This window comes from Oncorhynchus kisutch, unplaced genomic scaffold (assembly GCF_002021735.2).
Source record: "Oncorhynchus kisutch isolate 150728-3 unplaced genomic scaffold, Okis_V2 scaffold3051, whole genome shotgun sequence".
NCBI classification, from domain to species: Eukaryota; Metazoa; Chordata; class Actinopteri; order Salmoniformes; family Salmonidae; genus Oncorhynchus; species Oncorhynchus kisutch.
This window is the reverse complement of record NW_022264996.1, coordinates 539,865-563,400: the sequence shown is the minus strand read 5'-3', so window position 1 is coordinate 563,400 and position 23,536 is coordinate 539,865. Positions and strand designations below refer to the sequence as shown.

At 40.5% G+C, this 23,536-nt stretch overlaps 2 protein-coding genes across 6 annotated transcripts in view; one reads left to right on the top strand and one right to left on the bottom strand.

Moving 5' to 3' along the window:
- The first annotated feature begins 1,857 nt into the window (after positions 1-1,857).
- LOC109884573 (cathepsin E-like) lies at positions 1,858-21,863 on the top strand. The gene is made up of 9 exons (XM_031820124.1): positions 1,858-2,123; positions 2,474-2,654; positions 2,915-3,032; positions 3,448-3,566; positions 4,438-4,637; positions 16,829-16,954; positions 17,660-17,804; positions 20,400-20,498; positions 21,400-21,863. The coding sequence occupies exons 1-9, from the start codon at positions 2,065-2,067 to the stop codon at positions 21,598-21,600; spliced, it is 1,248 nt and encodes a 415-aa protein (XP_031675984.1). The 5' UTR covers positions 1,858-2,064; the 3' UTR covers positions 21,601-21,863.
- Positions 20,392-23,536, bottom strand: part of LOC109879516 (bestrophin-3-like) — a 24,821-nt gene continuing 21,676 nt past the window's right edge. For 4 of the 5 annotated variants that reach the window (XM_031820120.1, XM_031820119.1, XM_031820121.1 and 1 more), the window contains 2 exons: positions 22,052-23,026; positions 20,392-20,505 (listed from right to left, as the gene is read on the bottom strand). In XM_031820120.1, the coding sequence (XP_031675980.1) occupies positions 22,069-23,026 (958 nt within the window). In that variant the 3' untranslated portion in view covers positions 20,392-20,505; positions 22,052-22,068. The remainder of the gene's footprint in view (positions 20,506-22,051; positions 23,027-23,536) is intronic. The other variant, XM_031820123.1, reaches the window with a different exon arrangement.

Genomic DNA, 23,536 nt, shown 5'->3' with positions numbered 1-23,536 from the left:
ATTTTTTTTTAAATATTTAACTAGCTAAGTCAGTTAAGAACTAACTTATCTACAATGGCGGCCAAACCTGGACGACGCTGGGTCAATTGTGCGCCGCCCTATGGGGACTCCCTATCACGGCCAGATGTGATACAGCCTGGATTCCAACCAGGGCCTGTAGTGTTCACCTCTAGCACTGAGATGCAGTGACTTAGACCGCTGCGCCACTCGGAAGCCCAAATGTACTATAACATATTAAGGATATAGATGTACTATAACATTAAGGATATAGATGTACTATAACATATTAAGGATATAGATGTACTATAACATTAAGGATATAGATGTACTATAACATTAAGGATATAGATGTACTATAACATATTAAGGATATAGATGTACTATAACATTAAGGATATAGATGTACTATAACATTAAGGATATAGATGTACTATAACATATTAAGGATATAGATGTACTATAACATTAAGGATATAGATGTACTATAACATATTAAGGATATGTCTCAGCCTCCAGTATTTATGCTGCAGTAGTTTATGTGTCGGGGGGCTGGGGTCAGTTTGTTATATCTGGAGTACTTCTCCTGTCCTATTCGGTGTCCTGTGTGAATCTAAGTGTGCGTTCTCTAATTCTCTCCTCCTCTCTTTCTTTCTCTCTCTCGGAGGACCTGAGCCCTAGGACCATGCCCCAGGACTACCTGACATGATGACTCCTTGCTGTCCCCAGTCCACCTGGCCATGCTGCTGTTCCAGTTTCAACTGACCTGAGCCCTAGGACCATGCCCCAGGACTACCTGACATGATGACTCCTTGCTGTCCCCAGTCCACCTGGCCATGCTGCTGCTCCAGTTTCAACTTCCACCTGACTGTGCTGCTGCTCCAGTTTCAACTGTTCTGCCTTATTATTATTCGACCATGCTGGTCATTTATGAACATTTGAACATCTTGGCCATGTTCTGTTATAATCTCCACCCGGCACAGCCAGAAGAGGACTGGCCACCCCACATAGCCTGGTTCCTCTCTAGGTTTCTTCCTAGGTATTGGCCTTTCTAGGGAGTTTTTCCTAGCCACCGTGCTTCTACACCTGCATTGCTTGCTGTTTGGGGTTTTAGGCTGGGTTTCTGTACAGCACTTTGAGATATCAGCTGATGTACGAAGGGCTATATAAATAAATTTGATTTGAAAATAAATTTGATTTGATTTGGATATAGATGTACTATAACATATTAAGGATATAGATGTACTATAACATTAAGGATATAGATGTACTATAACATATTAAGGATATAGATGTACTATAACATTAAGGATATAGATGTACTATAACATTAAGGATATAGATGTACTATAACATATTAAGGATATAGATGTACTATAATGTTAAAAATATGACTCTATTTTTAACATAACATCATGACAAGAAGACGATCACGTGTTTAACTTTGACATCTAAATCTGTTCTGTACACATTGTACCCGAGCTGCTTTTGGTTATGGTCTGATTGACTCTTTGATCTCTAGTAAACATGGGTATTTGCCTAACGTGAACACCAATAGCAGGTCTCGGTCACCTCAACCTGAGAGTCTGGTAAACGTATCCGGATAGATGTTTAGACTAATATGGGAGGTGTTTTTATGTATATTTGGGAATCCAGCAATCTCAAATACCCAGAATCAAGGAAGTACAATATCCACTTGAAAAAGCATTCAAGAATGCATCAATCAATCCTGGACGTTACACATGCATAACACATAGATCCTCGTAGTTTTACTGTCTCACTGTCATTTCCCCTGGAGAGATACGCTGGGCTGGTCTTACTGGGATCAGAAGTCCATTGGAGAATATCAATTGTGTTTCTCTGACTCCTCACCTCCAAATCCATTGAATGAGAATTCAGAGGAGGCATAAAGAGAGGACGTGAGGAATCAAGGAAATGAGATCCACCCATTTTCACCTCCTACCTTTCCTCTCAGTGTTAAACGGTAGCCAGTCCGTTGTGTCTACAGCCTCTGTGTTCAGTGAGCGTCTGGTCTGCAGCAGCCACTGACAGACACTACCAGTCAGGATGAGGTGGACTGTGTTGACGCTGATCTGCTGTTCCTGGACTGCACATGGGCTAATCAGGTAAGAACTGACAGATCCTAAACAATTGGCCTTTGTTTGAAAACCTTTCAAGATAATTGAAAATATTTTTTGCCTTACTTGAATATTTATGGTAATGCCTGAGAATCAGGTTCGGATTACAGAACGGGCACGTTCCCAGGGGGCCCCTAACCCCAAAAATATATAATCCGTCCCGACCCTGATTAGAATCATTATAAGAAGTAAGTGAGGAATGAAAGAGGCTTTCAATCGGGGACAAATTACCTTCAGCAGGCGAAAGTCTGACTTACTGGTGGATGGAAACATTTCTACAAGTGTACTGTATCTAAACTACCTCAGTATGGCCACCAACCTGAGTGTGTTCGGTCCAGGATCCCCCTGCGTCAGATGCTCTCTGTGCGTACCCAGCTGAGAGCCTCCAATCGCCTGGAGGACTTCATGAGGGACCACCAGCCTGATGTGTTCAACCGGAGGTACGCCCAGTGTTACCCCCCTGGTATCCCCTCTCTCAGGCTGGGTAAGAGCAGCGAGAGGCTCTACAACTTCATGGATGTAAGTGGGACTGAATGGAAGTGAATAGCTGTATTGAAGTGGGACTCTGTTGTGGTATCTGGTGTATTATATGGAGAGAGAAAAACAACCCTCAGTTCAGTATATTGAAAAACATCAAAAACACGTATTGTACTAAAATTGTGTCACTGTGTTGAACTCCGACCTCCTACATTTCTGAAGAGTTGATCAACACACTGTATAGATTTCAGAATACACGAATGGACAAAACGCCATTGTATTCCCTGTGTGTGATTGTCCAGGCCCAGTACTATGGACTGATCAGCCTGGGTACCCCGAAACAGAACTTCACCGTAGTGTTTGATACAGGATCGTCTGACCTGTGGGTCCCATCCTCTTACTGCGTCTCAGAGGCCTGTGGTGAGACTTCAGAACACAGCTAGGGATTAACGGAACCTACACCTAGGGGACAAAATAACTATTTTACAACAACCATGTTTATCTGAATGGTACCAAAGAGCAAGATGTATTATGGTCATGTGACATGTTTACGGGTAAACAGACATTTGTATTTCTGTGCTTAATCCAATCTGTTTTTTGGGACTGGACCACACTATAAAACAGATTTACCTTCTCCATACTATCTTTTTAGAATCTGTTCCAAACAGACTAATGTATTCCTGTTTATCTAGAGTCAGTGTTTATCTGCTGACTGTGTGACACAGACAAGAGCAGACTAGCCTCTATAGGTCACTGTGTTCCACCCTCTCTCTCTCTCTCTCTCTCTCTCTCTCTCGCTCTCTCTCTCTCTCTCTCTCTCTCTCTCTCTCTCCAGCCATGCACCGCAAGTTCAAGGCCTTTGAGTCCAGCACGTTCACCCACGACGGCAGGATGTTTGGCATCCACTATGGCAAGGGACACATGCTGGGCATCATGGGCAGGGAAGTCCTCAAGGTGACACAATATTCCTAGCCCTTATCCCTGTACTGCCCACTTTCCCAAATTAATTAGAGTGTCGTTTCTGTCAGCTCAGCTTCTAGTGGGGATTGTCTAATATGTTGTCTTAAACACATATGATATCATTAGATGGTATGTATCATTGTCCCCCACGATGAAATCGGGGAGATGACTGTGGATCTGTCTCCCATCATACATTAGTCTCATATGCGATGTCTCTAACAGCACTGGCACTATTTTAACTAAACGTGGGTGAATGATGGGTCTTGCCATAGAGGGGGGGGGGGGGCTGCATCATTTGTGGGGTGCAACATTGTTTACTGATGCTTTGTTTACTTTAGAAGGTGTGATTGTTTTGAAAGGGTTGAGCCGTTCATTCACCTGACACGTCCCTGTGGTTGTCCAACGTTAACTAGTTTATCAGGTGTGGGAGGACATATATACAGTCATTCATTCACCTGACACGTCCCTGTGGTTGTCCAACGTTAACTAGTTCATCAGGTGTAGGAGGACATATATACAGTCATTCATTCACCTGACACGTCCCTGTGGTTGTCCAACGTTAACTAGTTTATCAGGTGTGGGAGGACATATATACAGTCATTCATTCACCTGACACGTCCCTGTGGTTGTCCAACGTTAACTAGTTCATCAGGTGTAGGAGGACATATATACAGTCATTCATTCACCTGACACGTCCCTGTGGTTGTCCAACGTTAACTAGTTCATCAGGTGTAGGAGGACATATATACAGTCATTCATTCACCTGACACGTCCCTGTGGTTGTCCAACGTTAACTAGTTTATCAGGTGTGGGAGGACATATATACAGTCATTCATTCACCTGACACGTCCCTGTGGTTGTCCAGATTGGCCCGTTGACGGTGAAAAACCAGGAGTTCGGAGAGTCGGTGTACGAGCCAGGTTTTGTTTTTGTCATGGCTAAGTTTGACGGGGTGCTGGGTTTGGGGTACCCCTCCCTGGCTGAGGAACTGGGGACACCCGTTTTCGACAGCATCATGAACCAGAAGTCTGTGGACCAACCCATCTTCTCCTTCTACCTCAACAAGTAGGTACAGAACACATATACACTACCCAGGACCACAGAGTATATCTGACTGTCTACCCATCTTCTCCTTCTACCTGAGTAAGTAGGTACAGAACACATATACACTACCCAGGACCACAGAGTATATCTGACTATCTACCCATCTTCTCCTTCTACCTCAGCAAGTAGGTACAGAACACATATACACTACCCAGGACCACAGAGTATATCTGACTGTCTACCCATCTTCTCCTTCTACCTCAGCAAGTAGGTACAGAACACATATACACTACCCAGGACCACAGAGTATATCTGACTGTCTACCTATCTTCTCCTTCTACCTCAGCAAGTAGGTACAGAACACATATACACTACCCAGGACCACAGAGTATATCTGACTGTCTACCCATCATGATGTTGTTATTGATGATGATGATGATGATGAAGGTAAATACACTACCCAGGACCACAGAGTATATCTGACTGTCTACCCATCATGATGTTGTTATTGATGATGATGATGATGATGAAGGTAAATACACTACCCAGGACCACAGAGTATATCTGTCTGTCTACCCATCATGATGTTGTTATTATTGATGATGATGATGAAGATGGTAAATATACGACCCAGGACCACAGAGTAGATCTGACTGTCTACCCATCATGATGTAGTTATTGATGATGATGATGATGATGATGATGGTAAAGGGCACTACCCAGGACCATAGAGTATATCTGTCTGTCTACCCATCATGATGTTGTTATTGATGATGATGATGATGATGATGATGATGGTAAAGGACACTACCCAGGACCACAGAGTATATCTGTCTGTCTACCCATCATGATGTTGTTATTGATGTTGATGATGATGGTAAAGGACACTACCCAGGACCACAGAGTATATCTGTCTGTCTACCCATCATGATGTTGTTATTGATGATGATGATGATGGTAAAGGACACTACCCAGGCACACAGACCTACAGGTTACTGTAGGCTAAAACTTGATGTTAATGGTCGGGGAGAGTGTGGTAAATTTAGCCATTTTTACATTTAGTATTTCTCTGTCAAGGGAAATATAGTTTTCTTTCTAACAAAGATATCTACATATATTTCAGGATGTTGTGTATCTCTAGAAATAACCAGAATGAATGGAAACACTACAGTTTTGAAAACATAGTTTGTCCAGAAAAAGTGGTTTCTTGGAACAATTTACCCCGGTTATGGGGTACATTTTACAGTTCAGTCATTAAACAGACACTCTAATCCAGTCAATAAACAGACACTCTAATAAACAGACACTCTAATCCAGTCAATAAACAGACACTCTAATCCAGTCATTAAACAGACACTCTAATCCACTCATTAAACAGACACTCTAATCCAGTCATTAAACAGACACTCTAATCCAGTCAATAAACAGACACTCTAATCCAGTCAATAAACAGACACTCTAATCCAGTCAATAAACAGACACTCTAATCCAGTCAATAAACAGACACTCTAATCCAGTCAATAAACAGACACTCTAATCCAGTCAATAAACAGACACTCTAATCCAGTCATTAAACAGACACTCTAATCCAGTCATTAAACAGACACTCTAATAAACAGACACTCTAATAAACAGACACTCTAATCCAGTCAATAAACAGACACTCTAATCCAGTCAATAAAACAGACACTCTAATCCAGTCAATAAACAGACACTCTAATCCAGTCATTAAACAGACACTCTAATCCAGTCAATAAACAGACACTCTAATCCAGTCATTAAACAGACACTCTAATCCAGTCAATAAACAGACACTCTAATCCAGTCATTAAACAGACACTCTAATCCAGTCAATAAACAGACACTGTAATCCAGTCATTAAACAGACACTCTAATCTAGTCAATGAACAACCTCTAATCCAGTCATTAAACAGACACTCTAATCCAGTCATTAAACAGACACTGTAATCTAGTCAATAAAACAGACACTGTAATCTAGTCAATAAACAGTCAATAAACAGACACTCTAATCCAGTCAATAAAACAGACACTCTAATCCAGTCAATGAACAACCTTTAATCTAGTCAATAAACAGACACTCTAATTCAGTCAATAAACAGTCAATAAACAGACACTCTAATCCAGTCATTAAACAGACAATAAACAGACACTCTAATCCAGTCATTAAACAGACACTCTAATCCAGTCATTAAACAGACACTCTAATCCAGTCAATAAACAGACACTCTAATCTAGTCAATAAACAGACACTCTAATCCAGTCAATAAACAGACACTCTAATAAACAGACACTCTAATCCAGTCAATAAACAGACACTCTAATCCAGTCATTAAACAGACACTCTAATCCAGTCATTAAACAGACACTCTAATCCAGTCAATAAACAGACACTGTAATCTAGTCAATAAAACAGACACTCTAATCCAGTCAATAAAACAGTCAATAAACAGACACTCTAATCCAGTCAATAAACAGACACTGTAATCTAGTCAATAAACAGTCAATAAACAGACACTCTAATCCAGTCAATAAACAGACACTCTAATCCAGTCATTAAACAGACACTCTAATCCAGTCAATAAACAGACACTCTAATCCAGTCATTAAACAGACACTCTAATCCAGTCATTAAACAGACACTCTAATCCAGTCAATAAACAGACACTCTAATCCAGTCATTAAACAGACACTCTAATCCAGTCATTAAACAGACACTCTAATCCAGTCAATAAACAGACACTCTAATCCAGTCATTAAACAGACACTCCAATCCAGTCAATAAACAGACACTCAAATCCAGTCAATAAACAGACACTCTAATAAACAGACACTCTAATCCAGTCAATAAACAGACACTCTAATCCAGTCATTAAACAGACACTCTAATCCAGTCATTAAACAGACACTCTAATCCAGTCAATAAACAGACACTCTAATCTAGTCAATAAACAGACACTATAATCCAGTCAATAAACAGACACTCTAATAAACGGACACTCTAATCCAGTCAATAAACAGACACTCTAATCCAGTCATTAAACAGACACTCTAATCCAGTCATTAAACAGACACTCTAATCCAGTCAATAAACAGACACTATAATCCAGTCAATAAACAGACACTCTAATAAACAGACACTCTAATCCAGTCAATAAAACAGACACTCTAATCCAGTCAATAAACAGACACTCTAATCCAGTCATTAAACAGACACTCTAATCCAGTCATTAAACAGAGACTCTAATCCAGTCAATAAAGCAGACACTGTAATCTAGTCAATAAACAATCATTAAACAGACACTCTAATCCAGTCAATAAAACAGACACTGTAATCTAGTCAATAAACAGACACTCAAATCCAGTCAATAAACAGTCAATAAACAGACACTCTAATCCAGTCAATAAACAGACACTGTAATCTAGTCAATAAACAGTCATTAAACAGACACTCTAATCCAGTCAATAAAACAGACACTGTAATCTAGTCAATAAACAGACACTCAAATCCAGTCAATAAACAGACACTCTAATCCAGTCAATAAACAGACACTCTAATCCAGTCAATAAACAGACACTCTAATCCAGTCATTAAACAGACACTCTAATCCAGTCATTAAACAGACACTCTAATAAACAGACACTGTAATCTAGTCAATAAACAGACACTCAAATCCAGTCAATAAACAGACACTCTAATCCAGTCAATAAACAGACACTCTAATCCAGTCAATAAACAGACACTCTAATCCAGTCATTAAACAGACACTCTAATCCAGTCATTAAACAGACACTCTAATAAACAGACACTCTAATCCAGTCAATAAACAGACACTCTAATAAACAGACACTCTAATCCAGTCAATAAAACAGACACTCTAATCCAGTCATTAAACAGACACACTAATCCAGTCATTAAACAGACACTCTAATCCAGTCAATAAACAGACACTCTAATCCAGTCAATAAAACAGACACTCTAATCCAGTCAATAAACAGACACTCTAATCCAGTCATTAAACAGACACTCTAATCCAGTCAATAAACAGACACTCTAATCCAGTCATTAAACAGACACTCTAATCCAGTCATTAAACAGACACTCTAATCCAGTCAATAAACAGACACTCTAATCCAGTCATTAAACAGACACTCCAATCCAGTCAATAAACAGACACTCAAATCCAGTCAATAAACAGACACTCTAATAAACAGACACTCTAATCCAGTCAATAAACAGACACTCTAATCCAGTCATTAAACAGACACTCTAATCCAGTCATTAAACAGACACTCTAATCCAGTCAATAAACAGACACTCTAATCTAGTCAATAAACAGACACTATAATCCAGTCAATAAACAGACACTCTAATAAACGGACACTCTAATCCAGTCAATAAACAGACACTCTAATCCAGTCATTAAACAGACACTCTAATCCAGTCATTAAACAGACACTCTAATCCAGTCAATAAACAGACACTATAATCCAGTCAATAAACAGACACTCTAATAAACAGACACTCTAATCCAGTCAATAAAACAGACACTCTAATCCAGTCAATAAACAGACACTCTAATCCAGTCATTAAACAGACACTCTAATCCAGTCATTAAACAGAGACTCTAATCCAGTCAATAAAGCAGACACTGTAATCTAGTCAATAAACAATCATTAAACAGACACTCTAATCCAGTCAATAAAACAGACACTGTAATCTAGTCAATAAACAGACACTCAAATCCAGTCAATAAACAGTCAATAAACAGACACTCTAATCCAGTCAATAAACAGACACTGTAATCTAGTCAATAAACAGTCATTAAACAGACACTCTAATCCAGTCAATAAAACAGACACTGTAATCTAGTCAATAAACAGACACTCAAATCCAGTCAATAAACAGTCAATAAACAGACACTCTAATCCAGTCAATAAACAGACACTCTAATCCAGTCAATAAACAGTCAATAAACAGACACTCTAATCCAGTCAATAAACAGACACTCTAATCCAGTCAATAAACAGACACTGTAATCTAGTCAATAAAACAGACACTGTAATCTAGTCAATAAACAGTCAATAAACAGACACTCTAATCCAGTCAATAAAACAGACACTCTAATCCAGTCAATGAACAACCTTTAATCTAGTCAATAAACAGACACTCTAATTCAGTCAATAAACAGTCAATAAACAGACACTCTAATCCAGTCATTAAACAGACAATAAACAGACACTCTAATCCAGTCATTAAACAGACACTCTAATCCAGTCATTAAACAGACACTCTAATCCAGTCAATAAACAGACACTCTAATCTAGTCAATAAACAGACACTCTAATCCAGTCAATAAACAGACACTCTAATAAACAGACACTCTAATCCAGTCAATAAACAGACACTCTAATCCAGTCATTAAACAGACACTCTAATCCAGTCATTAAACAGACACTCTAATCCAGTCAATAAACAGACACTGTAATCTAGTCAATAAAACAGACACTCTAATCCAGTCAATAAAACAGTCAATAAACAGACACTCTAATCCAGTCAATAAACAGACACTCTAATCCAGTCAATAAACAGACACTGTAATCTAGTCAATAAAACAGACACTCTAATCCAGTCAATAAAACAGTCAATAAACAGACACTCTAATCTAGTCAATAAACAGACACTATAATCCAGTCAATAAACAGACACTCTAATAAACGGACACTCTAATCCAGTCAATAAACAGACACTCTAATCCAGTCATTAAACAGACACTCTAATCCAGTCATTAAACAGACACTCTAATCCAGTCAATAAACAGACACTATAATCCAGTCAATAAACAGACACTCTAATAAACAGACACTCTAATCCAGTCAATAAAACAGACACTCTAATCCAGTCAATAAACAGACACTCTAATCCAGTCATTAAACAGACACTCTAATCCAGTCATTAAACAGAGACTCTAATCCAGTCAATAAAGCAGACACTGTAATCTAGTCAATAAACAATCATTAAACAGACACTCTAATCCAGTCAATAAAACAGACACTGTAATCTAGTCAATAAACAGACACTCAAATCCAGTCAATAAACAGTCAATAAACAGACACTCTAATCCAGTCAATAAACAGACACTGTAATCTAGTCAATAAACAGACACTCTAATCCAGTCAATAAACAGACACTGTAATCTAGTCAATAAACAGTCATTAAACAGACACTCTAATCCAGTCAATAAAACAGACACTGTAATCTAGTCAATAAACAGACACTCAAATCCAGTCAATAAACAGTCAATAAACAGACACTCTAATCCAGTCAATAAACAGACACTCTAATCCAGTCAATAAACAGTCAATAAACAGACACTCTAATCCAGTCAATAAACAGTCAATAAACAGACACTCTAATCCTGTCAATAAACAGACACTCTAATCCAGTCAATAAACAGTCATTAAACAGACACTCTAATCCAGTCAATGAACAGACACTCTAATCCAGTCATTAAACAGACACTCTAATCCAGTCAATAAACAGTCAATAAACAGACACTCTAATCCAGTCAATAAACAGACACTCTAATCCAGTCAATAAACAGACACTCTAATCCAGTCAATAAACAGACACTCTAATCCAGTCATTAAACAGACACTCTAATCCAGTCAATAAACAGACACTCTAATCCAGTCATTAAACAGACACTCTAATCCAGTCAATAAACAGACACTCTAATCCAGTCATTAAACAGACACTCTAATCCAGTCAATGAACAGACACTCTAATCCAGTCAATAAACAGACACTCTAATCCAGTCATTAAACAGACACTCTAATCCAGTCAATAAAACAGACACTGTAATCTAGTCAATAAACAGACACTCAAATCCAGTCAATAAACAGTCAATAAACAGACACTCTAATCCAGTCAATAAACAGACACTCTAATCCAGTCAATAAACAGTCAATAAACAGACACTCTAATCCAGTCAATAAACAGTCAATAAACAGACACTCTAATCCTGTCAATAAACAGACACTCTAATCCAGTCAATAAACAGTCATTAAACAGACACTCTAATCCAGTCAATGAACAGACACTCTAATCCAGTCATTAAACAGACACTCTAATCCAGTCAATAAACAGTCAATAAACAGACACTCTAATCCAGTCAATAAACAGACACTCTAATCCAGTCAATAAACAGACACTCTAATCCAGTCAATAAACAGACACTCTAATCCAGTCATTAAACAGACACTCTAATCCAGTCAATAAACAGACACTCTAATCCAGTCAATAAACAGACACTCTAATCCAGTCATTAAACAGACACTCTAATCCAGTCAATGAACAGACACTCTAATCCAGTCAATAAACAGACACTCTAATCCAGTCAATAAACAGACACTCTAATCCAGTCAATAAACAGACACTGTAATCTAGTCAATAAACAGTCATTAAACAGACACTCTAATCCAGTCAATAAAACAGACACTGTAATCTAGTCAATAAACAGACACTCAAATCCAGTCAATAAACAGTCAATAAACAGACACTCTAATCCAGTCAATAAACAGACACTGTAATCCAGTCATTAAACAGACACTCTAATCCAGTCAATAAACAGTCAATAAACAGACACTCTAATCCAGTCAATAAACAGACACTCTAATCCAGTCAATAAACAGACACTCTAATCCAGTCATTAAACAGACACTCTAATCCAGTCAATAAACAGACACTCTAATCCAGTCATTAAACAGACACTCTAATCCAGTCAATAAACAGACACTCTAATCCAGTCATTAAACAGACACTCTAATCCAGTCATTAAACAGACACTCTAATCCAGTCAATAAACAGACACTCTAATCGAGTCAATAAACAGACACTCTAATCCAGTCAATAAACAGACACTCTAATAAACAGACACTCTAATCCAGTCAATAAACAGACACTCTAATCCAGTCATTAAACAGACACTCTAATCCAGTCAATAAACAGACACTGTAATCTAGTCAATAAAACAGACACTCTAATCCAGTCAATAAAACAGTCAATAAACAGACACTCTAATCCAGTCAATAAACAGACACTGTAATCTAGTCAATAAAACAGACACTCTAATCCAGTCAATAAAACAGTCAATAAACAGACACTCTAATCCAGTCAATAAACAGACACTCTAATCCAGTCAATAAACAGACACTGTAATCTAGTCAATAAACAGTCAATAAACAGACACTCTAATCCAGTCAATAAACAGTCAATAAACAGACACTCTAATCCAGTCATTAAACAGACACTCTAATCCAGTCAATAAACAGACACTCTAATCCAGTCAATAAACAGACACTCTAATCCAGTCAATAAACAGACACTCTAATCCAGTCAATAAACAGACACTGTAATCTAGTCAATAAACAGACACTCTAATCCAGTCAATAAACAGTCAATAAACAGACACTCTAATCCAGTCATTAAACAGACACTCTAATCCAGTCATTAAACAGACACTCTAATCCAGTCAATAAACAGACACTCTAATCTAGTCAATAAACAGACACTGTAATCCAGTCAATAAACAGACACTCTAATAAACAGACACTCTAATCCAGTCAATAAACAGACACTCTAATCCAGTCATTAAACAGACACTCTAATCCAGTCATTAAACAGACACTCTAATCCAGTCAATAAACAGACACTATAATCCAGTCATTAAACAGACACTCTAATCCAGTCATTAAACAGACACTCTAATCCAGTCATTAAACAGACACTCTAATCCAGTCATTAAACAGACACTCTAATCCAGTCATTAAACAGACACTCTAATCCAGTCAATAAACAGACACTATAATCCAGTCAATAAACAGACACTCTAATAAACAGACACTCTAATCCAGTCAATAAAACAGACACTCTAATCCAGTCAATAAACAGACACTCTAATCCAGTCATTAAACAGACACTCTAATCCAGTCATTAAACAGAGACTCTAATCCAGTCAATAAACAGTCAATAAACAGACACTCTAATCCAGTCAATAAACAGACACTGTAATCTAGTCAATAAACAGTCATTAAACAGACACTCTAATCCAGTCAATAAAACAGACACTGTAATCTAGTCAATAAACAGTCATTAAACAGACACTCAAATCCAGTCAATAAAACAGACACTGTAATCTAGTCAATAAACAGACACTCAAATCCAGTCAATAAACAGTCAATAAACAGACACTCTAATCCAGTCAATAAACAGACACTCTAATCCAGTCAATAAACAGTCAATAAACAGACACTCTAATCCAGTCAATAAACAGTCATTAAACAGACACTCTAATCCAGTCAATGAACAGACACTCTAATCCAGTCAATAAACAGTCAATAAACAGACACTCTAATCCAGTCAATAAACAGACACTCTAATCCAGTCAATAAACAGACACTCTAATCCAGTCAATAAACAGACACTCTAATCCAGTCATTAAACAGACACTCTAATCCAGTCAATAAACAGACACTCTAATCCAGTCATTAAACAGACACTCTAATCCAGTCATTAAACAGACACTCTAATCCAGTCAATGAACAGACACTCTAATCCAGTCAATAAACAGACACTCTAATCCAGTCAATAAACAGTCAATAAACAGACACTCTAATCCAGTCAATAAACAGACACTCTAATCCAGTCAATAAACAGACACTCTAATCTAGTCAATAAACAGTCATTAAACAGACACTCAAATCCAGTCAATAAACAGTCAATAAACAGACACTCTAATCCAGTCATTAAACAGACACTCTAATCCAGTCAATAAACAGACACTCTAATCCAGTCAATAAACAGACACTCTAATCGAGTCAATAAACAGACACTCTAATCGAGTCAATAAACAGACACTCTAATCCAGAGTGAGTTACAGATTAGGGTTAAGGGCCTTTTGCTCGAAGGCACATCAACACATGTTTCACCTATTCGACTCAGGGATTCAAGCATACACCCTTAACCACTGGCGCGGCAGGTAGCCTAGTGGTTAGAGCGATGGATCGAAAGTTCAAGGGGGCCGAATACTTTCGCAAGGCACTGTATATATATATATTTTTTAAATACATTTTGTCTATTGTTTCCTTGAAACAAGTGTGACTCGACTAATCCCACTCTCCCCTACTGATCTAGAGGAGTAGAATTGATCCATTTTCCCATCGTAATTTGATTGCTTCTGCTTCCAGGAGTAAGATGCCGAGGGACCCAGAGGGAGAGTTGCTGCTAGGAGGGATGGACAATAAACAGACACTCTAATCCAGTCATTAAACAGACACTCTAATCCAGTCATTAAACAGACACTCTAATCCAGTCAATAAACAGACACTCTAATAAACAGACACTCTAATCCAGTCAATAAACAGACACTCTAATCCAGTCAATAAACAGACACTCAAATCCAGTCAATAAACAGACACTCTAATAAACAGACACTCTAATCCAGTCAATAAACAGACACTCTAATCCAGTCAATAAACAGACACTCTAATCCAGTCATTAAACAGACACTCTAATCCAGTCATTAAACAGACACTCTAATCCAGTCAATAAACAGACACTATAATCCAGTCAATAAACAGACACTCTAATAAACAGACACTCTAATCCAGTCAATAAAACAGACACTCTAATCCAGTCAATAAACAGACACTCTAATCCAGTCATTAAACAGACACTCTAATCCAGTCATTAAACAGAGACTCTAATCCAGTCAATAAACAGACACTGTAATCTAGTCAATAAACAGTCATTAAACAGACACTCTAATCCAGTCAATAAAACAGACACTGTAATCTAGTCAATAAACAGACACTCAAATCCAGTCAATAAACAGTCAATAAACAGACACTCTAATCCAGTCAATAAACAGACACTCTAATCCAGTCAATAAACAGTCAATAAACAGACACTCTAATCCAGTCAATAAACAGTCATTAAACAGACACTCTAATCCAGTCAATAAACAGACACTGTAATCTAGTCAATAAACAGTCATTAAACAGACACTCTAATCCAGTCAATAAAACAGACACTGTAATCTAGTCAATAAACAGACACTCAAATCCAGTCAATAAACAGTCAATAAACAGACACTCTAATCCAGTCAATAAACAGACACTCTAATCCAGTCAATAAACAGTCAATAAACAGACACTCTAATCCAGTCAATAAACAGTCATTAAACAGACACTCTAATCCAGTCAATAAACAGACACTCTAATCCAGTCATTAAACAGACACTCTAATCCAGTCAATAAACAGTCAATAAACAGACACTCTAATCCAGTCAATAAACAGACACTCTAATCCAGTCAATAAACAGACACTCTAATCCAGTCAATAAACAGACACTCTAATCCAGTCATTAAACAGACACTCTAATCCAGTCAATAAACAGACACTCTAATCCAGTCATTAAACAGACACTCTAATCCAGTCAATAAACAGACACTCTAATCCAGTCATTAAACAGACACTCTAATCCAGTCAATGAACAGACACTCTAATCCAGTCATTAAACAGACACTCTAATCCAGTCAATGAACAGACACTCTAATCCAGTCAATAAACAGACACTCTAATCCAGTCAATAAACAGACACAATAAACAGACACTCTAATCCAGTCAATAAAACAGACACTGTAATCTAGTCAATAAACAGACACTCAAATCCAGTCAATAAACAGTCAATAAACAGACACTCTAATCCAGTCAATAAACAGACACTCTAATCCAGTCAATAAACAGACACTCTAATCGAGTCAATAAACAGACACTCTAATCGAGTCAATAAACAGACACTCTAATCCAGAGTGAGTTACAGATTAGGGTTAAGGGCCTTTTGCTCAAAGGCACATCAACACATGTTTCACCTATTCGACTCAGGGATTCAAGCATACACCCTTAACCACTATGGCGCGGCAGGTAGCCTAGTGGTTAGAGCGATGGATCGAAAGTTCAAGGGGGCCGAATACTTTCGCAAGGCACTGTATATATATATATTTTTTAAATACATTTTGTCTATTGTTTCCTTGAAACAAGTGTGACTCGACTAATCCCACTCTCCCCTACTGATCTAGAGGAGTAGAATTGATCCATTTTCCCATCGTAATTTGATTGCTTCTGCTTCCAGGAGTAAGATGCCGAGGGACCCAGAGGGAGAGTTGCTGCTAGGAGGGATGGACGAGGCGCTCTACAGTGGACCCATCAACTGGAACCCTGTTACCCTGAAGAGCTACTGGCAGATCAAGATGTCCAGGTCAGAACTAGGATAACTCATATCATGTCCCTCGGTCAAACTGGGTCAGAACCAGGATAACTCATATCATGTTGTCCCTCTGTCAAACTGGGTCAGAACCAGGATAACTCATATCATGTTGTCCCTCGGTCAAACTGGGTCAGAACCAGGATAACTCATATCATGTTGTCCCGCTGTCAAACTGGGTCAGAACCAGGATAACTCATATCATGTTGTCCCTCGGTCAAACTGGGTCAGAACCAGGATAACTCATATCATATTGTCCCTCGGTCAAACTGGGTCAGAACCAGGATAACTCATATCATGTTGTCCCTCGGTCAAACTGGGTCAGAACCAGGATAACTCATATCATTCTAGGGTCAGGGTTAGGTTAAGGTTAGGGTCAGGGTTAAGGGTTTGGTTAAGGTTAGGGTCAGGGTTAAGGGTTTGGTTAAGGTTAGGGGCAGGGTTAAGGGTTTGGTTAAGGTTAGGGTCAGGGTTAAGGGTTTGGTTAAGGTTAGGGGCAGGGTTAAGGGTTAGGTTAGGGGCAGGTTTTGGCTAGTTAGGAAGTCAATGGGATGCTGGTCAGAAAAGTCCCTTTCGTCTCACCTTGTTGCTGTATCCTAGTAAACCAAAATGGCAGCCAAATTAGAGGTTGAATTCTTGTAAAAAGGTCATCTCCCTGTAGTTCTGAACACATGTTTTCCTCCACCTCTTCCACTGCAGTATACAGGTCCAGGGAGCCTTGACTTTCTGTCCCCGCGGCTGTCAGGCCATCGTTGATACAGGCACGTCTCTCATCATCGGCCCCAACCGTGACATCCTCGCTCTACAACAGCTGATAGGAGCTACCCCCACCTCCATTGGAGAGGTGATATTATAACGTTATATACTAATCAAATCCATTGTATTTGTCACATACACATGGTTAGCAGATGTTTATTTATTTATTTACCTTTATTTAACCAGGTAGGCAAGTTGAGAACAAGTTCTTATTTACAATTGCGACCTGGCCAAGATAAAGCAAAGCAGTTCGACAGATAAAACGACACAGAGTTACACATGGAGTAAAACAAACATACAGTCAATAATGCAGTATAAACAAGTCTATATACAATGTGAGCAAATGAGGTGAGAAGGGAGGTAAAGGCAAAAAAGGCCACGATGGCAAAGTAAATACAATATAGCAAGTAAAATACTGGAATGGTAGTTTTGCAATGTTAATGGTCACATACACATGGTTAGCAGATGTTAATGCGAGTGTAGCGAAATGCTTGTGCTTCTAGTTCCGACAATGCAGTAATAACCAACGAGTAATCTAACCTAACAATTCCAAAACTACTACCTTATAGACACAGGTGTAAAGGGATAAAGAATATGTACATAAAGATATATGAATGAGTGATGGTACAGAACGTCATAGGCAAGATGCAGTAGATGGAATAGAGTACAGTATATACATCTGAGATGAGTAATGTAGGGTATGTAAACAAAGTGGCATAGTTTAAAGTGGCTAGTGATACATGTATTACATAAATATGCAGTAGATGATATAGAGTACAGTATATACATATGAGATGAATTATGTAGGGTATGTAAACATTATATTAAGTAGCATTGTTTAAAGTGGCTAGTGATATATTTTACATCAATTTCCATCAATTCCCATTATTAAAGTGGCTGGAGTTGAGTCAGTGTGTTGGCAGCAGCCACTCAATGTTAGTGGTGGCTGTTTAACAGTCTGATGGCCTTGAGATAGAAGCTGTTTTTCAGTCTCTCGGTCCCAGCTTTGATGCACCTGTACTGACCTCGCCTTCTGGATGATAGCGGGGTGAACAGGCAGTGGCTCGGGTGGTTGTTGTCCTTGATGATCTTTATGGCCTTCCTGTGACATCGGGTGGTGTAGGTGTCCTAGAGGGCAGGTAGTTTGCCCACGGTGATGCGTTGTGCAGACCTCACTACCCTCTGGAGAGCCTTACGGTTGAGCCTGGGGGGCAAGGAGATTAGGATCCGTGTAAGCTGGTCTGGAGCGGAATACATTGAAGCAGTAGAGCAGGGATCCAGGGCAGGGAAGCAGGACTGAGAAGACGAGGGACTGGAGACAGGTACCCGAGTCAGAGCAGACGGGACTGGAGACAGGTACCAGAGTCAGAGCAGACGGGACTGGAGACAGGTACCAGAGTCAGAGCAGACTGGACTGGAGACAGGTACCAGAGTCAGAGCAGACGGGACTGGAGACAGGTACCAGAGTCAGACGGGACTGGAGACAGGTACCAGAGTCAGACGGGACTGGAGACAGGTACCAGAGTCAGACGGGACTGGAGACAGGTACCTGAGTCAGAGCAGACGGGACTGGAGACAGGTACCAGAGTCAGACGGGACTGGAGACAGGTACCAGAGTCAGAGCAGACGGGACTGGAGACAGGTACCTGAGTCAGAGCAGACAGGACTGGAGACAGGTACCTGAGTCAGAGCAGACAGGACTGTAGTGGAGAGAAAAAGCAGCGTGAGGCTAGGGAAAAACAGGATAAGAAAATCTATGCAAGAACAAACAGCTTGAAATGCAGACTGACTGAGTAGAGGCTACGATCTGGCAGCATGGAAGTGGCAGGGCTGAGTATTTGTAGGGTTCTTGATTTGTAGGGTTCTGCTCTGCTTCCAGCAGACCTGTCTCCACTCACACAATCACATACACACAGAGAGAGAGGGAGAGAGCACTGGGGAGTGGTGCCAGGTTTAGGGAGGTTCTGGATGAGAAGTAGGTGTGGCAGGAGCAGATGTAACAACTACTATTACTACAGCTAATACTACTGCAAATACTACTATTACCACTACTGCTACTACTGCTGCTACTACTACTATTACTACTAGTACTACTATTGCTACTACTACTGCATATACTACTATTACCACTATTGCTACTACTGCTGCTACTACTATTACTACTACTGCTACTACTGCTGCTGCTACTACTACTATTACTACTACAGCTACTACTACTGCAAATACTATTATTACCACTACTGCTACTACTGCTGCTACTACTACTACTACTACTACTGCTGCTACTACTACTACTACTACTAATCCTGCTACTACTACTGCTCCTACCACCACTACTACTACTACTACTACTACTACTAATCCTGCTACTACTACTGCTACTACTACTACTGCTGCTAATCCTGCTACTATTGCTGCTACTGCTTCTACTGCTGCTTCTACTACTACTACTACTACTACTACTACTACTACTACTACTACTACTACTACTACTACTACTACTACTACTAGTGATAGGAGCGACCCCCACCTCCATTGGAGAAGTGTCCCCATTCCATGCCCGTCTCTGTAGAGTTACAGGGGCTGCACGAGGCTCAATACCATTTACATTCCAGTTGATTCAGGAAGTACACTGAAATTCCAATTCTCTTCAATGCTTTTCAATGAGGAAAATGTGTTGCAGTACCTGATTGACTGCGCCCGAATCTCCAGCCTGCCCCAGGTGACCATCACGCTCAACGGGGTGGAATACGTGCTCACTGCTGAGTCCTACGTCAAAAGGGTGGGTACTGGTCCAACAGACAGTGAATGAACATGACAAGTGAGATATTTCCAGATTTCGGCATACATACTATTACAGTATATACTTTAACTTGTGTGTGATAATCATTTCAGTATAAATTATAGATATACATTTTGTTGTGTCGTACGGTAGGCCTGTGTCAAAAAACATATGGTCTTTGATGAGTGGTTCTTATGATTGTTGTCATATTTCTGACACACTCACTCTCTCCCTCCTTTACCTTCCTTCTCTCTCTCTACTTCTCTCTCCTTCTCTCTCCTCCCTCCTCTCTCCTTCTCTCTCCCTCCTTCTCTCTACTTCTCTCTCCTTCTCTCCATTCCTCTTCTTCTCCCTCCTTCCTCCTTCTCTCCTTCTCTCTCACTCCTCTCTTCTTCTCTCTCCTTCTCTCTCCTTCTTCCTCCTTCTCCCTCCTCTCTCCTCCTCTCTCTCTCCTCCCTCCTCCTCTCCCTCCTCCTTCTCTCTCCTCTCTCTCCTCCCTCCTCCTCTCCCTCCTTCTCTCTCCTCCTCTCTCTCTCCTCTCCCTCCTTGTCTCTCCTCTCTCCTCCCTCCTCCTGTCTCCTCTCTCCTCTCTCTCCTCCTCCCCCTCCTTCTCTCTCCACCTCTCTCTCCTCCCTCCTTCTCTCTCCTCCCTCCTCCTCCTCTCTCCTCCTCTCTCCTCCCCCCTCCTCTCCCTCCTCCTCCTCTCCCTCCTCCTCTCTCCTCCCTCCTCCCTCCTCCTCTCTCCTCCCCTCTCTCCTCCCGCCTCCTCTCTCTCCTCCCTCCTCCTCTCCCTCCCCCTCCCCTCTCTCCTCCCTCCTCCTCTCCCTCCTCCTCTCCCTCCTCCCTCCTCCCTCCTCCCTCCCTCCCTCCCTCCTCCCTCCTCCTCCCTCCCTCTCTTCAGGAGTTGATGGGTGATCATGAGATCTGTTTCAGTGGGTTCCAGGGGGAGGATCTGCACTCCTCGACGGATCCTCTGTGGATCCTAGGGGACGTGTTCCTCTCTGATTACTATAGTATATATGACCGGGGACAGGACAGGGTGGGCTTCGCTAAGGCCAGACACACACGCTATGCAACATTGGATGCAGAGATGGATTCATAGATGGGAGGTGGGAAGGGAGCGATGGAAGTAGGGAGTGATGGATGGATGATAGGAGGAAGGAAGGAAGGATAGTGAAAGAGTGGATGAAGCGATGCATGGAATCACCATGCTGCACCTCCTGTCATCATCACTGAGACTGAAGTGCTTCATGGGAAGGCTGAAAGGCTGTCTGTCCAGCATTATCAGTGGCTGTCTGGCATCTTTTGAGAAAAATTCATGCATTTCCATTCTACTAAATGTAATAAATAATTGTTTAAACTCAATCAGGTGTTTTTTTGTTGCATCATTTTGTGAGTACAATGATTAACAGTGAACGATGACTGAATAAATTATATTTGATTATAAAACAAACACTTTATGTTTATTAGGATGTAAATTATAATAATGCTGGGTACACCCTTAGAGATCCTGTTAAGTGACTCATACTAGGGCACAGCAGGTCGATATGTACTGTAAGTCAGGAGAACATTACGACTTCTCCGATTGTGACTTGTCCTTGTTCTCTTGGCTGTCATTGGTGTCCTTCTTGTCACTCTCATGACCATTGGACTCCAGAATGTCTGTCTCTGGGACTTGCAGTGCTTGGAACTGGGCAGGCTCAGCAGGAAAGTGGAGGGCTGTGGAAGTGTTTCGGCCTCTCCTCCTCCCTAGGCCTTGAGGACTAGGCAGGCTGTGCAGGGAGCTCTTTGAGCCCTGTCTGGAGAACTGGAAGGACAGCTGACGTCTCTGTGGCTTACACCAGTCTTTGGGGACGTTCCAGCTCAACTTCTTGGGCCTCGGTTGGGTACAGCTGTTGCCCTGATTCGTGTTCAGGGCCAGAGCCTCCACAATGGGGGACAGATCTACTGGAGTCCCAGGCTTACTTGAGGCCTGCTCATGCCCTGTCTGTTGGGAGAAGGCCTCTATATGATTCAGGGGTTGTGGAGCCCCAGATAACGCCCCACACGTCCCTCCATCACCCCCATAACCACTATCCCCATGAGCATCAGAAGAAGCAGGTGGACTTACCACCCACTGAGGCAGGTCTGTGAAGGACGGCGTACGGGGCTCAGTGTCCAGGGAAGAAAGAGTACTGCTAACCTCCCGTAGCGTATCCAGAGGGTGGTTGGTCGAGAGGGGGTTATAGGAGTTAAAGAGGTTAGGTCTGGGGAACAGAGAGTGATCAGGTCCTGGGGAGGCCTGGTCGTCTGATCCAGGGTAGTCATGGGAGTCAGGTCTGAAGGGGAAGAAGGCCTCACTGCTGTGACGTTTGAAGGAGGGCCGAGGAGGGACGAGCTCTGGGGGATCCTGGACGCTGAGAAGCCTACGCACGTGCCCCAGGACTGACGTTTGACGACCATGACGGAAGTTGTGATTGCTGTTGTGGCTGTCCTGTCTGTGAATGTCCATTTTGTCTGCCTCTCCGAACTGAAAAATGCCCGATAGACTGAAAGATAGAGGATATTACAGTGAATACTTTAGACTAGATAGTATACAGGTTATGGATATTACAGTGAATACGTTAGACTAGATAGTATACAGGTTATGGATATTACAGTGAATACGTTAGACTAGATAGTATACAGGTTATGGATATTAGTGAATAGTAATGGTTTTGACTAGATAGTATACAGGTTATGGATATTAGTGAATAGTAATGATTTTGACTAGATAGTATACAGGTTATGGATATTAGTGAATAGTGATGGTTTTGACTAGATAGTATACAGTTTATGGATATTAGTGAATAGTAATGGTTTTGACTAGATAGTATACAGTTTATGGATATTAGTGAATACGTTAGACTAGATAGTATACAGGTTATGGATATTAGTGAATAGTAATGGTTTTGACTAGACAGTATAAAGGTTATGGATATTAGTGAATAGTGATGGTTTTGACTAGATAGTATACAGGTTATGGATATTAGTGAATAGTGATGGTTTTGACTAGATAG